This window comes from Balaenoptera musculus, chromosome X (assembly GCF_009873245.2).
Source record: "Balaenoptera musculus isolate JJ_BM4_2016_0621 chromosome X, mBalMus1.pri.v3, whole genome shotgun sequence".
NCBI lineage: Eukaryota > Metazoa > Chordata > Mammalia > Artiodactyla > Balaenopteridae > Balaenoptera > Balaenoptera musculus.
Window position 1 is genome coordinate 85,314,767 of NC_045806.1, and position 13,525 is coordinate 85,328,291.

At 42.7% G+C, this 13,525-nt stretch overlaps 2 protein-coding genes across 4 annotated transcripts in view; one reads left to right on the forward strand and one right to left on the reverse strand.

Moving 5' to 3' along the window:
* Positions 1 to 13,525, forward strand: part of LOC118888426 (nuclear RNA export factor 2-like) — a 295,223-nt gene that overhangs the window by 115,160 nt on the left and 166,538 nt on the right. The gene's annotated exons all lie outside the window — the stretch shown is intronic.
* TCEAL9 (transcription elongation factor A like 9) lies at positions 2,300 to 4,205 on the reverse strand. Of its 3 annotated transcripts, none has more exons than XM_036839418.1 (3): positions 4,076 to 4,205; positions 3,492 to 3,573; positions 2,300 to 3,108 (listed from the first exon to the last, which is right to left on the reverse strand). In XM_036839418.1, exon 3 carries the CDS (start codon positions 3,032 to 3,034, stop codon positions 2,720 to 2,722), a length of 315 nt encoding a protein of 104 aa, XP_036695313.1. In that variant the 5' UTR covers positions 3,035 to 3,108; positions 3,492 to 3,573; positions 4,076 to 4,205; the 3' UTR covers positions 2,300 to 2,719. The 3 variants fall into 3 exon arrangements, with proteins under 3 accessions (XP_036695313.1, XP_036695312.1, XP_036695314.1); XM_036839417.1 differs by having other exon boundaries at positions 2,300 to 3,111; XM_036839419.1 differs by lacking the exon at positions 3,492 to 3,573 and having other exon boundaries at positions 2,300 to 3,111; positions 4,076 to 4,197.

The following is a 13,525-nucleotide window of genomic DNA, read 5'->3' on the forward strand; positions in this document are numbered from 1 at the left end:
ACAGGTGTTTCCAGATATTATTCCCTAAATCAATTATGCTAGGGCAATGTTTCCCACTAGGCTGATTTTTGCCATATCTATATACCACCTTTGCTGTTAACACTGTGTTCTACTTCATGTTTGTCTTCAAACAGACTCATTTAATTTGAATATTTTTGAAAAGGAAATTTGAGTACTTTTTTGAAAAGGAAACTTTATAACACCATCCTAAATCTAAACTATCATCATTTGCCTTAAAGAGAGTATTCATTAATACACATTCAAATAAATATCAATACATGAATATTACAACTTAAAATATTTGTGTATTATCTGAAATCATCTCCACCTACCACCAGGCCCTTCTACGTTAATCCCAAGTTATCTGATTGCATCCAGAGTAGTCATGGCTGGGACAAAGACTATCACAACTAATGTTTTCAGTTAGTGACTTTTGAAGTCTTTTCTTTAAAAGTTATATTCTTTCCTTTAAAAGTTCCCATCGGGCTTCCCTGGTGGCGCAGTGGTTGAGAGTCTGCCTGCCAATGCAGGGGACACGGGTTCGAGCCCTGGTCTGGGAAGATCCCACATGCCGCGGAGCGGCTAGGCCCGTGAGCCACAACTACTGAGCCTGCGCGTCTGGAGCCTGTGCTCCGCAGCAGGAGAGGCCGCGATAGTGAGAGGCCCGCGCACCGCGATGAAGAGTGGCCCCCGCTTGCCACAGCTGGAGAGAGCCCTCGCACAGAAACGAAGACCCAACACAGCCAAAAATAAATAAATAAATAAATAAATAAAATTAAACTTTAAAAAAAAAAAAAAAAAAGTTCCCATCAAGCCCCCTTGTGAAGGAAAAAAGGGGTAAAGGAAGTCCAGCGCTCTGACCTGCAATGGGGACAGTCGTTGTCCTCCAGGTGTGTGTGTCCAGGACAGCCTGGCCTTCAGCCTAGAAGAGTCTGGTGCCTGCTGCAGGCTGGAGCACAGAAACCAAAGTCAGACCACCCTGGAGAGGGGTGTGCCTTGGGGGAGCCCTTCCACATCCTGCCCCAGCTCCAAACCTCAGTGCCAGGGGGCTGGATTCATTCCATCCTATAAAAGTGGCACAGTAAGTCCTTGGACCCTCATCTCACTCCAGCCAGAATCCAGACCGACCAGCATCCATTAGACTGTTGCAACCTTGAAGGATAGTCTGGAGAGATTAATTGCCCCAAAAAGAGCATCACAGAGGAAAAATAATACACAACTGGCACAACTGTGAGCCACATATACATATATAGATACATATATAGTTATGAAGATTTGGATGCAGATATACGTACACAGTAAGTCTTACACAGCACTTCATACATTTCCAAGTAAGCATGGGAATATCCCTAAATCTTACTTGAACCTCCCTTTAAAAATTTACACAGGTCTAAGGGTATCTTTTGAGCTGGTGAGGAGGGCCTGCCACCAGTCTTTTGGGAGAGATTGCTCACCCTAAGGAAATAAGAGTCAGGAAAATAAAACCAATCTTTAGGCTCATAAGCAACTCTGACTAAAGCATAATGTCTGTAACTCAGACTTATCTTCTGGTCCCACCCCCAAAGAGACCCACTGTGTCCGAGTCTTATGGGGAAGAGGGGGTCTGTGATTAAAATCCCAAAGTTGCCAAGGTATCAATAAGATATCACAGCCCAAGTGGCCCTGCATAAATGTCTATCTGAATTTAAGAGATGGGCGTTTCCCCCACTTCTGTAGAGGTCAGACTGGAGAGTCAGTCCATTGGGGGTTCCAAAGAAATATGTTGGGCTTCACTATTTGAGATTTCTAGCACATCAGCAGTGTTAGGGGCCTGAGAAGTACAGAACCTGAATGAAGGGGCAGAAATACCCAATACACCTGGTAGTATCAAGGGGAGGAGGATGGAAGGTTGGGCAGGCACAGCAGGAGAGAAACACAAAGGTAGTGCCCACCTAACAGTTGTCTGGATTTGTTCTTAAGCACAGGTGAGAACTACTTTCTCCCTCCAAAATACCTGAAATAAATCTCTTAGGAGGTGGGATCCTGCATGAGCAGATGGGAACAAAAGCTTGTCAAATATAGTTCACAGTCGCTACCTTATTTAGTCCTCATAAGATCCCTGAAAGTTCTTTATTATCTCTATTTTGCAGATGAGAAAAGATGTAAAATTTATTCTTCTAGCTAAGTGGTCTGGTGGTAATTTGGAGTTCACATTTGCTTCTAAAATTCTGCCATTAAATATTGTGTCCCAATGCCTTTAGAAATATACTCAGTACTGTTGTTTACTCCTTTTTTTAAATAAACCTTTTATTATTTTTAACAATAATGTGTGTACATTCTAGGAATAAGGAAAAATACAAATAAGCTGAATAAAAAAATCACTCATAATCCTACCACTGACTGTACTTTTTGTCTTTCATCCTTCACATGTTCTTCTGTGCATATATGTAATATACAAATGTACTCTTCCCTTTCAAAAATATGATATTCACATATTACTTAGCAACTTTTTTTTTCATTTTATATCCTGTCAGGAACCTCTTTTTGTACAAATGAATAAAGTTCTCTTATTAAAAGGCAAAGACTTGTAGATTGGTTTGAAGTAAAATAAACAATGAGATGCATCTAAAACCACTAATAGCAACAAGTTAAAAGTAGAAAGATGGACAAAGGTGTATTGGGAAAACGCAAATCAAAAGAAAGTAATGGTAACATCAGGAAAAATAAAAATCAAGGTAAACTACATTAAATAGGGGTAAGGATGGTTTCGATTAACCTTCCAACGCATCACTATAAGTTTGTTTCTTACTCTCCTTATCTCGTCTAATTCATTCACTTCTCTAAACATATCTTCCTTGCTTAAATGCCTGTTGTGTATATCTTCTTTAAATTCCTGGAGAGACTGAATCAGCCTTTCTCTAAAAGTTCCTTCTGTTTTTTCCTCCCCCTCTGGCTCTTCCTCCTCCTCTGGCTTTTCCTCAGGCTTTGGCTCTTCCTCAAGTTTTGGTTCACTCTCATTTTCTGGTTTTCCGTCAATCTTTTGACAGGGTTTCATCTTGTATCTGTCTCTCTTCCTTCCGTTCCCTCTTCCTTTCTTTTTTTCTGCTTATTCTTCTTTGAAAACAACTACTTCTAGGAAACAAGAAGGAGACATTAAGTCAAAAGCTTGGTGAACGGACCAGTGCTCTGGACACAGGTCTCCGTATTTGCTTTTTGTGATTCAGAGCTATCACCAAATATTTTCCACTTGGGAGACTCAGTCTGCCATCTGGGTTTCCCCGAGCCTGCCGCTCCTACCCCCACTTTCCATCTCCTCACCTCCCTCGTCCCTCCCTCCAACCTTTTCCAAGGCTCTCCTCAACCATTTCTCCCGTCACAAGGCATAACGCAAGACCCTCCTAGAACAGAGTAGGCTGGGGGAAGGGGGGTGCGGGGGAAGAACAGGGGCCGACAACCTCAGTCCCTCCCTTGCCCACCTCCACCCCAGGGGTCTTTATATTTCCTTCACCTACCCGTACTGATCCGGTCAGTTTCTTCCTCGCCTTTTCTAGCCCTGCGTACTGCTACGAACAACAGACCTGCAGACCTGCAGACCTGCGGACAAACGGGAAATGGGAGGGGGAGGGGGGAGGGGGGAGGGGGGAGGGGGGAGGGTGGGGGTGGGGCGAGCGCTCAGTGGGCCGACCAGCACCACGCACTTTTCTCATTAAGGTTCTCGGTTATGGAAACTTTCCCACCTTCTTATTCCCGCATTTATCCCCCTCTCCACAGTGCAAGTTAAGTCGAATTTTCCATCAGACAGGGAGTAGGAAAAGCAGATTATTTCCAAACTATCTTTAAGACTGAGGGGGGCGGTTGGGGGGTGGGTAGGTGTTGGGAAAGCGGTCTGAGGTGGCAGAGGATGATTATTTTTAAACTCTCACAGGTCTCCCTGTCCTTCTCCCGGGACCCCTAGTCCCTTTCCCAAGGGTCACCATTTCCTGCAGACCTGGAGGTGGGAGGTGGAGAGATGGAATTGACCAGGGCTCCCTCAAGTCTCTGCTCTAGGCCACCCCCACCCTAGAAATTCCCAGACAGCACCTATTTTGCCACCAACCTGCAAAATTCCGGCAAGCTGACTCCTTCTCCTTCTCCTAGCCTCGGGCCCCACCGGCTGCGCTGCTGAAGCAAACTGGTACCCAGACGGGAACAAGGACCAGACTAGCAGGACTTCTGCACACGTCGACTCCTGGTCACGTGATGTCTACGTCACCGGTGAGCTCGGGTCCCCAGTTTCCACTCCCACCAAAAGCGCGGCAGAAGTGGGCCGGCCCTCTGCCCCCTCCCCCCTTATACATTTGGCCCTTTCCATCCCAGAGGGGGAAAATGTTGTTTGCCTTTCTCTGATTACTAGGGAGGGGCTGCATCTTTTTCTGGAGCTACTAAACTTTTCTACTTTTTTCAAGAATTGTCTTTTCCTGCCTTCTGCTCCCAGGATTAAGAACTCCAACCTACATCCATCGCCCCTCCCCCAGCCTCCATTTCATCTGCAATCTAGTCCTTGGCTGTTGTGGAGCAGGGTTGGTTTGGCAGCAGGTTGTTTAAAAAAAAAAAGGGTGGTGGGGGAAGCCTGGGACAGGAGTAAGATTTTTTAATGTAGTTTTTTACTTTATTCTTAATACTTTTCTATATTTTTAAAAAAGTAACTGAAGAAACCAAAACTCAGCTGAGTAAATGTGAAGAGCTAATTGGCTTTATACAACAATTCATGAACAGGGCAGCAACCCATCTAGCAGCTAGAAGGGCGCTCCCACGGGTTGTACAAAATGGAAGGTTTTTATAGGCAGAAGAGTGGGGCAAGGGAGCTATTAGCAAAATAAAAGAAAGGATTATTTTTAGGCCAGGGCAACTTTTTGGGGGCCGAGGGGAGAGGAAGGGAGCAGCAAGGGTTTTATCATGCAGATTGCTTCTTCTTTCTCTGGGAGATGGAGGAGCCTATGCCACCGATTACCTTACTGTTGCTTGACCAGAAAATTCCAGACTGGTTGATTTAAGATTACATTTCTGGGAGAGGTTGAAACTGCAATTAGGTCAGGTATTAAATCTAGGTTTGGTATCATAGGCTTTAGCACAAGAGATGTGGTTTGGGGCCTGTGGTTTTCTTTTTAACAAATTTTTATCTTTCTATAGTCGGAAAAGACAAAGACAGAATTACTTTAGTTAAGGGAGGTAGTATGTGTACAGTCCTGAGAATAGTGCCTGGCATATGGTAAGTGCTTTAAAAATACAAACTATTATTATAATTATATTAGGATTTCGTTTGGGGAAAAGGATTCAAAATGACAAAAAGTAATGTCTGACTCCAGAGTCTTGGTGGTGGTATTTGCCAAGAAGTAATTGGTTTGGTCCTCTGGATGCCCTCTTCCCCAGGTAGTGAAGAGTCAACCGGGCAAGAAAATGTGCCAACTTGGAAACTTCACTTCTATCCTTCTAAACCACATTCTAGATACCTAGGACCCTAGAATATCCTGCCCAAAGCACCTGGAGCCCAAATGCAAGACCTGTTCATGCCTATTCTCCAGATCTATCCTCCTGAGAGTGACCCACATCCCCTGTGGGTTCACACTAGGGTTGGAGTAGATGATACAGCTGGAAAGGCAGAACCCCCTTCATATGAGGCCATTTGGAGAAAGGGCTAAAGGAAAGGGTGGACTGCCAGGCCAATAGGAGCTCAGAGAAGGCAAAGGCCAGTTAGCCCAAAATAGCCAGAGGAAGCCTCATGGAGGTAAAAGACCTTGACCTGGGCCTCACAGGGTGGGTAAGACCTAGATGGAGGGGGGAAGGAAAGAGGAGACCAGTCTGACTGAACCTAGGCCCTGTGGTCTTACCCTGGCCTGTCTCATGCTACCTTGCTGGGTCAAGTCCACTCGTTCCTCCTGAAGGGTTTTATGTCTCTTGATGGTGGCTATTGTCCGAAAGCAGGTTCAATGCAAGCACTTTTTGACAAGCTCTGCACTACCCCCAAGGACTTTCTCACTTATTTCCAGGTTACAGAATCTGAATTGGTCAACCTTTATGGATAGTTCTTAGGCAGTTGCTAAGCACTTAAATATGCATTCCCTTTGAGCCTGTAAATCCATTCTTAGGTATTCACCCTGAGGAAATATTTAACAGTAGTCACAATGATTTACAACAACACGGTTAGTTTGTAGACCTGAATTCCTGGCATCAATCCTTTGAGTTGGACCTGAATATGCAAAGAGAAGCCACAGGTGAAAGGCAGCAATGAAGGAAAGAGAATTGTTCTAGGAAATAACAGACATGTGCCCAAGCATGTACATATGCACCTGCACATTCACACGTGTGTATGCATTCTCATAAACCAACGATTCTCCCAGATGAATTTGCTACAAGTTAAAGAAGGCAAACTTCATAATTCTGTTAAAACAATTCAAACTGCACCAACAGTATGTACCATTTAGAAATGGAGAATGACTATTAGGATATTCGACACAATTCTTTATAAAAGGTGCAATTAAGAAGCAAATTAGGGCTTCCCTGGTGGCGCAGTGGTTGAGAATCTGCCTGCCAATGCAGGGGACACGGGTTCGAGCCCTGGTCTGGGAAGATCCCACATGCCGCGGAGCGACTAGACCCGTGAGCCACAATTGCTGAGCCTGCGCGTCTGGAGCCTGTGTTCCGCAACAAGAGAGGCCGCGATAGTGAGAGGCCCGCGCACCGCGATGAAGAGTGGCCCCCACTTGCCGCAACTAGAGAAAGCCCTCGCACAGAAACGAAGACCCAACGCAGCCATAAATAAATAAATAATTTTAAAAAAAGAAGCAAATTAAATGGCTTACAATAGGGAACAGGTTAAATTAATTATGTAACAACCATATCAGAATTCTAAGAATTAAAATGAGATCTATTGAGAACATGAGTTAATTTTCCACCTATGCAATTAGAAAAAATGAAAAATATTGATCATATTCAGAGTTGGTGAGGGTATGGAAAAGCAAACATTCACATGTGCTTTTGAGAATATAAAATAATATATGAATGTGAACTAAACTTATTGTGGTGATTTCGCAATATATACAAATACTGAATCACTGTGTTATACACCTGAAACTAATATAGTGTTATATGTCATTTATACCTCAATTTAAAAAGTAAAAGTACAAGCAAGATGCAAAAATAATAAAAGATAGAATAAAATAGTGCATTTCTGGAGGTCATTTTGGCAATATTAAACCTTAAAATATATGTGCTTTTGGACACATCACTTTCTCTTCTAGTGTTTTATCATGCTGAAATACTCCCATGACAAATATGGTCAATGTAGTAGTTGTGGTAATAGATTTTTTTAAAGGAAAAAACTAAATATTCCTAAAAGGGGATTGGCTTAAGAAAAGTTTGATAATTCACTAATGCAATACTATGCAGTGATGAAAAATAATAATGTGGAGTTATATTTACTCACATGAAAAAATGTCCAACATATATTGTTAAGAAAGAAGAAAAATTGAAGGTTAATATATGTGGTAGTACATGTTTGTCACAGCATACATATATTTATTTTTGTGTATTTAAAATATAAGTAAATAAAGAAATTCTACCATAGCATGATTAGTAAAGTCCACAAAATTCATTCCTGTAAAATTATGGGTTATATTATTGAGAGATGAATGAAATTACTGATGTGAGCCTATTTGGTTAGCTCGCTGCACAACCCAAGTCCATTAGAGACTCGCTGTGTTTTGATGGCACCTCATAACAGTTGTTTACTCAGCACTCAAGCTTAAACATCATCCTTACGTTTTCCCCTTTCCCCATGCCCATCGCCAATCATGTTATATCCAGTGTCAAGTTACTGTGGAGTCTTACTGTGTTTCTCTATCATATTAGAAATTTGGATGAATATATACTGAACTATTCCGATAGGATATATTTGAAATGAGTAGTCAATATAAAAGGAACTTTTCCTTTCTAAGTGTTGCATTTATATATTTAAAATGTATCTTTAATAGGCATGCATTAATTAATAACATTCAAAAAAATGATTGAGATAAAACTTTGAAAACATGCAGAAGAAATAAAATATCTGACAAATATAAGATAGTCATATATATATATAGAAATGAAAGTGTTTTTATAATATATTGGTAGGTGAAAAAAGCAGATTATAAATGGTAACCTGCAGAAGGTCCCATTAAAAAATAATATATATGAGTAGATATTTATATGTATACACCAGAATATTAGAAGTGGGTATGATTGGGTGATTGGTGGGCATATAGGTGATTTATATATTATTTTATATACTTCTTTGTAGATTCTTCTACATTTTCTCAGTGGGTATGTGTAAATTCTATAATAAAGAATAGTCTGCAAACAGTATGACCTTAGCTTATGACACACATTTCGCATATATACTTCTCTGTAGCGGAGCAGAATTTGATTCAAGGCCTCCACTACCTGTTTGAGGTGTGGGCTCCTTGCAGTGGTTGAATGCCTCACATTTGCTTCCCTTGCCCCATTAGTGACTAGTATCCATTAAAACAAGGCTCTCCTCCCCATGCTCTGGCTATGCCTCCCTCCAATTCAAGTTTGAGATAGTCAAGCTGTAGTACTAGTCATACATTGGACAGGAGGTATCTCTTTCCAAATTTCACCTTGTGAGAAATCATTTCTTTAGGAAATTTTTTTGCTAGGAAAAGTAATATTGTTGGCACTAATATAATATTTTAAGCAGATTATAAAATAGTCTTAATTACCAATTCAATGCTTTTAAAAATATATATGAATAGAGCAAGAAAGGATTGTATTTCTGGCTTTGCTTGACAAATGGCATTTATGTATAGTTCCTTGACTTTTTTTCAGTGAAAATGTTTTACTTTTGCAAATAAAGGCAATAAATACTATTTAAAAGCAGGTTATAAAACAATGTGTATAAAATTATTCGTTATATTTAAAAACACACACAGAAGGAAAGAAAACCCTCAAAATCTACACTCAATTTCATTTATTTCATGACTCTCAAACATACATTATTCCCTAAGGAAATATTTCTAAAAGTAAAATTGCTAGGTCTAAAAGTCTGAAAAATCTTATGATTTTTTTATGTGTATTGCCTGAAGGGCCAGCAAGATAATTTAACAAATTTACACGTGTGCTTACAGCCCATGTGGATGTTCTCATATAAAATGGATGGTATTTTTTTTTAATTCCCCAATTTGACAAGGGAATAAGAGTACCTTGAAGTTTTAATTTGTATAAATATATTTTAATAAGTAAAACTTTCTTTATTCATAGATGACATGATTGCCAATTTAGAAAATCCTACAGTCTACAAAAAAGTCACCAGAACTGGGCTTCCCTGTTGGCACAGTGGTTGGGAATCCGCCTGCCAATGCAGGGGACACGGGTTCGAGCCCTGGTCTGGGAAGATCCCACATACCGCGGAGCAACTAGGCCCGTGAGCCACAATTACTGAGCCTGCGCATCTGGAGCCTGTGCTCCGCAACAAGAGAGGCCGCGATAGTGAGAGGCCCGCGCACCGCGATGAAGAGTGGCCCCCACTTGCCACAACTAGAGAAAGCCCTCGCACAGAAACGAAGACCCAACACAGCCACAAATAAATAAATAAATAAATAAATAAATAAATAAAAGACTTTCTCAAAAAAAAAAAAAAGTCACCAGAACTAATGAGTACAGTAGACCTGTAGATAGGGTATCAATTATATTTCTAAATACTGAAGCTGAATAACTTACACTTATTTTCCACATAAATGTCTTCTTTGGTCAATACCCTACTGATGTCTTTTCACCAGTTTTCAGGCAGTGATAACTACTGTTGTTTTGTTGATTTTTTAGGAACATTTTATTACAGATAGATAACTATCGTTTCAGTTAGTCTCATTGGTTGTAAGGAATAGAGACTTAGGCCAGCTCAGCTGAGGCAGATCCATGGTGAGAATTTATGAGATAGTAAAGAAAACTACAATCTTGAGGAAATCTGAGAATTGACAGCCAGTTTCGAATGGACCTCTAGAAGTTAGGCCTGAGCATTTTTAGTGTTCTGCCATTAACTTGGTTCAGCTGTGGACCCAGTCTCTTCTCCCTTCCTCTCACATCCCCCACTTCTCCTTTGTCTTGTCTCTACTTCATAGCTTCAGCTTCCCCATAATGTTGCCCTGCTCATGTATCAGGCTTTCTCAGGTTCCTAAGGTACAAACCCTCTTCCCACAAAAGTGCATGTACTCCACTCACCCCAAACTTGGACAAATTTGCATAGAATTTCAGGTGGTCCACAGACTTCCCTAGTTGAGAACACCTGGTCTAGGTTAATTAATATGGTCAGCTGGTGAGAGTTCCTTGGACACTGGCCTAAGCCTGGCTGAGGGGCCATCAGGATGGGGATGGACTAGCAGGCAGCAACCCTGCTGCAGGGCTAGACTCCTCCTGGGTTTCCTGGAGGTAAAGAGGCCAGAGGTGAGAGGCCTAGCAGGCTGCATCCCTCTACAGAACATAACTGAACTAATTAGTATTTATGAAGATTAAAAACTCCTCAAAGTGGAAGAGATAGATTATTTTTCTAAAATGACAAAAATAAGACACTTACTAAGGCTCTATAGGGATTAATTTCTGAACATGTAAAATGTTGATTTGTTTTAGAAAAATTTAGGTTTAAAAATTTCAAAATAATTAGCCTGTTTTTTTAAAGCTATTTGGGAAGTATCACTAGAAGCATTCTGTAAATGATAAATATAAACATGACCAAGTTATGAAGGATTTCCTATTTAGTAGAAAATCTTATATTTTATTGTAAATTACTTTTCTCCCCAAAGAGTATGTCTTAAAGATTGTGAACAATTAATATGTTTTAAAAAATTGCTCTTTCCTTTGTAGCTGATGGAAAATATTTTCTTTCTTTTTTTTAAAATTATTTTGTGTCCCTCATGACTTTTAAAGAGGGCTCCTTTTTTTAAAATTTATTTTATTTATTTATTTTTGGCTGCGTTGGGTCTTCGTTGCTGTGCGTGGGCTTTCTCTAGTTGTGGTGAGTGGGGGCTACTCTTCGTTGTGGTGTGCAGACTTCTCATTGCGGTGGCTTCTCTTGTTGTGGAGCACCGGCTCTAGGCGCACGGGCTCAGTAGTTGTGGCACGTGGGCTTCAGTAGTTGTGGCTCGTGGGCTCTAGAGTGCAGGCTCAGTAGTTGTGGCGCACGGGCTTAGTTGCTCTGCAGCATGTGGGATCTTCCCGGACCAGGGCTCGAACCCGTGTCCCCTGCCTTGGCAGGCGGATTCTTTTTTTTTTTTTTTTTTTTAATTTATTTATTTATTTATGGCTGTGTTGGGTCTTCGTTTCTGTGCGAGGGCTTTCTCTAGTTGTGACAAGCGGGGGCCACTCTTCATCGCGGCGCACGGGCCTCTCACTATCGCGGCCTCTCGTTGCGGAGCACAGGCTCCAGACGCGCAGGCTCAGTAATTGTGGCTCACGGGCCCAGCCACTCCGCGGCATGTGGGATCTTCCCAGACCACGGCTCGAACCCGTGTCCCCTGCATTAGCAGGCAGGCTCTCAACCACTGCGCCACCAGGGAAGCCCCGGCAGGCGGATTCTTAACCACTGCGCCAGCAGGGAAGCCGGATGGAAAATATTTTCTATTTGATATATGTTAAGTTAGCCAAATAACAAAGCACTCAAACGAAAAGAGAAGTCTTAGGATGAACACCCATACTCTTCCTCCCCCCAACATGTAAGTATCGTATTTCTGAAATGTAAAAACAAAGCATTTTAAATTAAAAAATTGGAACATAAAAGTACATAGAAGAAAGATAATGTTCCACTTTCCACTCCCAGCCTCCTTTCCTGATACCTAGCTTTCTGGCCATTTAGGTGCAGGTAAGGGCTTCAGGGGGAAAATAATAATGACTACCAGGAGAGGAGGTTCTGGGGAGGAGCAGGTTGGGGAGCAGTTAGAACAGGGGAAAGGGCTAATCCCACAAGAAGATTAAGTGGACAATAGCTCCAAGAGAAAATGCTGCCTCTCTCTTATACTACATCTGACCTCCTGAAATGCCAAGGTGGAAAAAGAGACATTCCAGATCCAGGGTGACAAGAGGAGGAGGGGTTGAGGGTTCCCGCTGCCTTGCTTGGGTGGGAGGCAGGATCGGGAACCTGAACTCCCTTAGTGTCACTTGATGAGAGTCTACCCGGGCCCAAATCCCTTTCTTCCTGTCTTTTGTATCCTCTGAGTAATGATTCCTGTTGCAGAGGAGGAAAAACTTCTGGTCAAGGAATGCGGGGAAAAGCAACGGTCCAGGAACGCTGAAAGTTTGTGTTCCGACTGAAGAAGCTTGGGGTAACCCTGGCACCAGGATGGCTGGGGACTGAGGGCAGAATCCTCAAGTGGGTCAGAGTCTGTTTTCTGGTCACACCTTCCTTACCCAAAGTCCATTTTGAGTGGTCCTGGGGGCAAGCAGTTTATGAATATGGACACAGGTATATGCTGGAAAGCTTTCCACTCAGCCCCTGCTCCCAGTGTTCCACACCCATTTTGGTGCCAAACATTTTGGTAGTAGGAGTGGGGAAACCAATCACCGGAGGAGGAAACAAAGAGACACAGAGAGTGAAAGTTTTACTCTAAATAGTCACCCCTCGTCCACCATTGTGGGTATTTAAAAGAGGAGGAGTACCAAAGGCTGAGGATGGCTATGGATAAAGGAGGGACAAAGTTGGGATATATAGTTTTGGGAGACGCCGGGCGGGTCCGGGAAGGGCCGGGCGGCTGCAGGTCCGCACTGAGTTCTTGGCTGAAGCCCCCGCTTCCCCGACCCCAACCATCCGCAAGTCTGAGGTTCGTCGGGTCAGGCGAGAATGCGGCAGCGGCGGAGGAGACAGCAAGGAAAGGCGCAGTCGATGCGAGGGACAGTGGTGGGGGGCGGGAACAGAGCCCAGCCTGAAGCTCCCCTCCGGATCCTCCCTTTTTGTGCCCGCATACGCCTGGGGAAGCATCTACGTACAGGAAAAAACGGTGAGTTTTAAAGGAGGAAGGAGAGGGAAGCGTGCGGGAAGACGGAGCTCCGTCTGGAGGCCCCCTGGAGGGCGCACGAGTCCTCTTAGGTGGGAAAAATAGAATTTCAGAAACCACTGAAATCTGAATCTTGAAAGGTGCATAGTAGGGCCTCTGTCCTCGGTGTTGATCTTCCCGTCAAGCATTCAGTCCTTTCGCTTGCCTCTTGTCTCCTACGAGTAATGGAGTCCAAAGTAGAATAAGCAGGGGGAAAAAAATCTCAACATGGAAAATGTTCCCCAGGAAAAAAAGGAAAAGGAAAAAGAAGGAGGAGATCCTGCCCCTGTGGAGAATGGAGAGGAAGCTCGCCCTGTGGGAGGGAATGAAAGCTAGAAGCCTGAAGGCAATATTAGAAGGGGTTGGGCTCTGCTTTCCCAGGATTTTAGGCTTGTCAATAACATTAACGTGATAGACATAGACGGAGATGCAGATGATACCGAAAGGTTCACGGAAAAGATGAGAGAGTTAAACTCAGGGCAATGAAGTTAAGG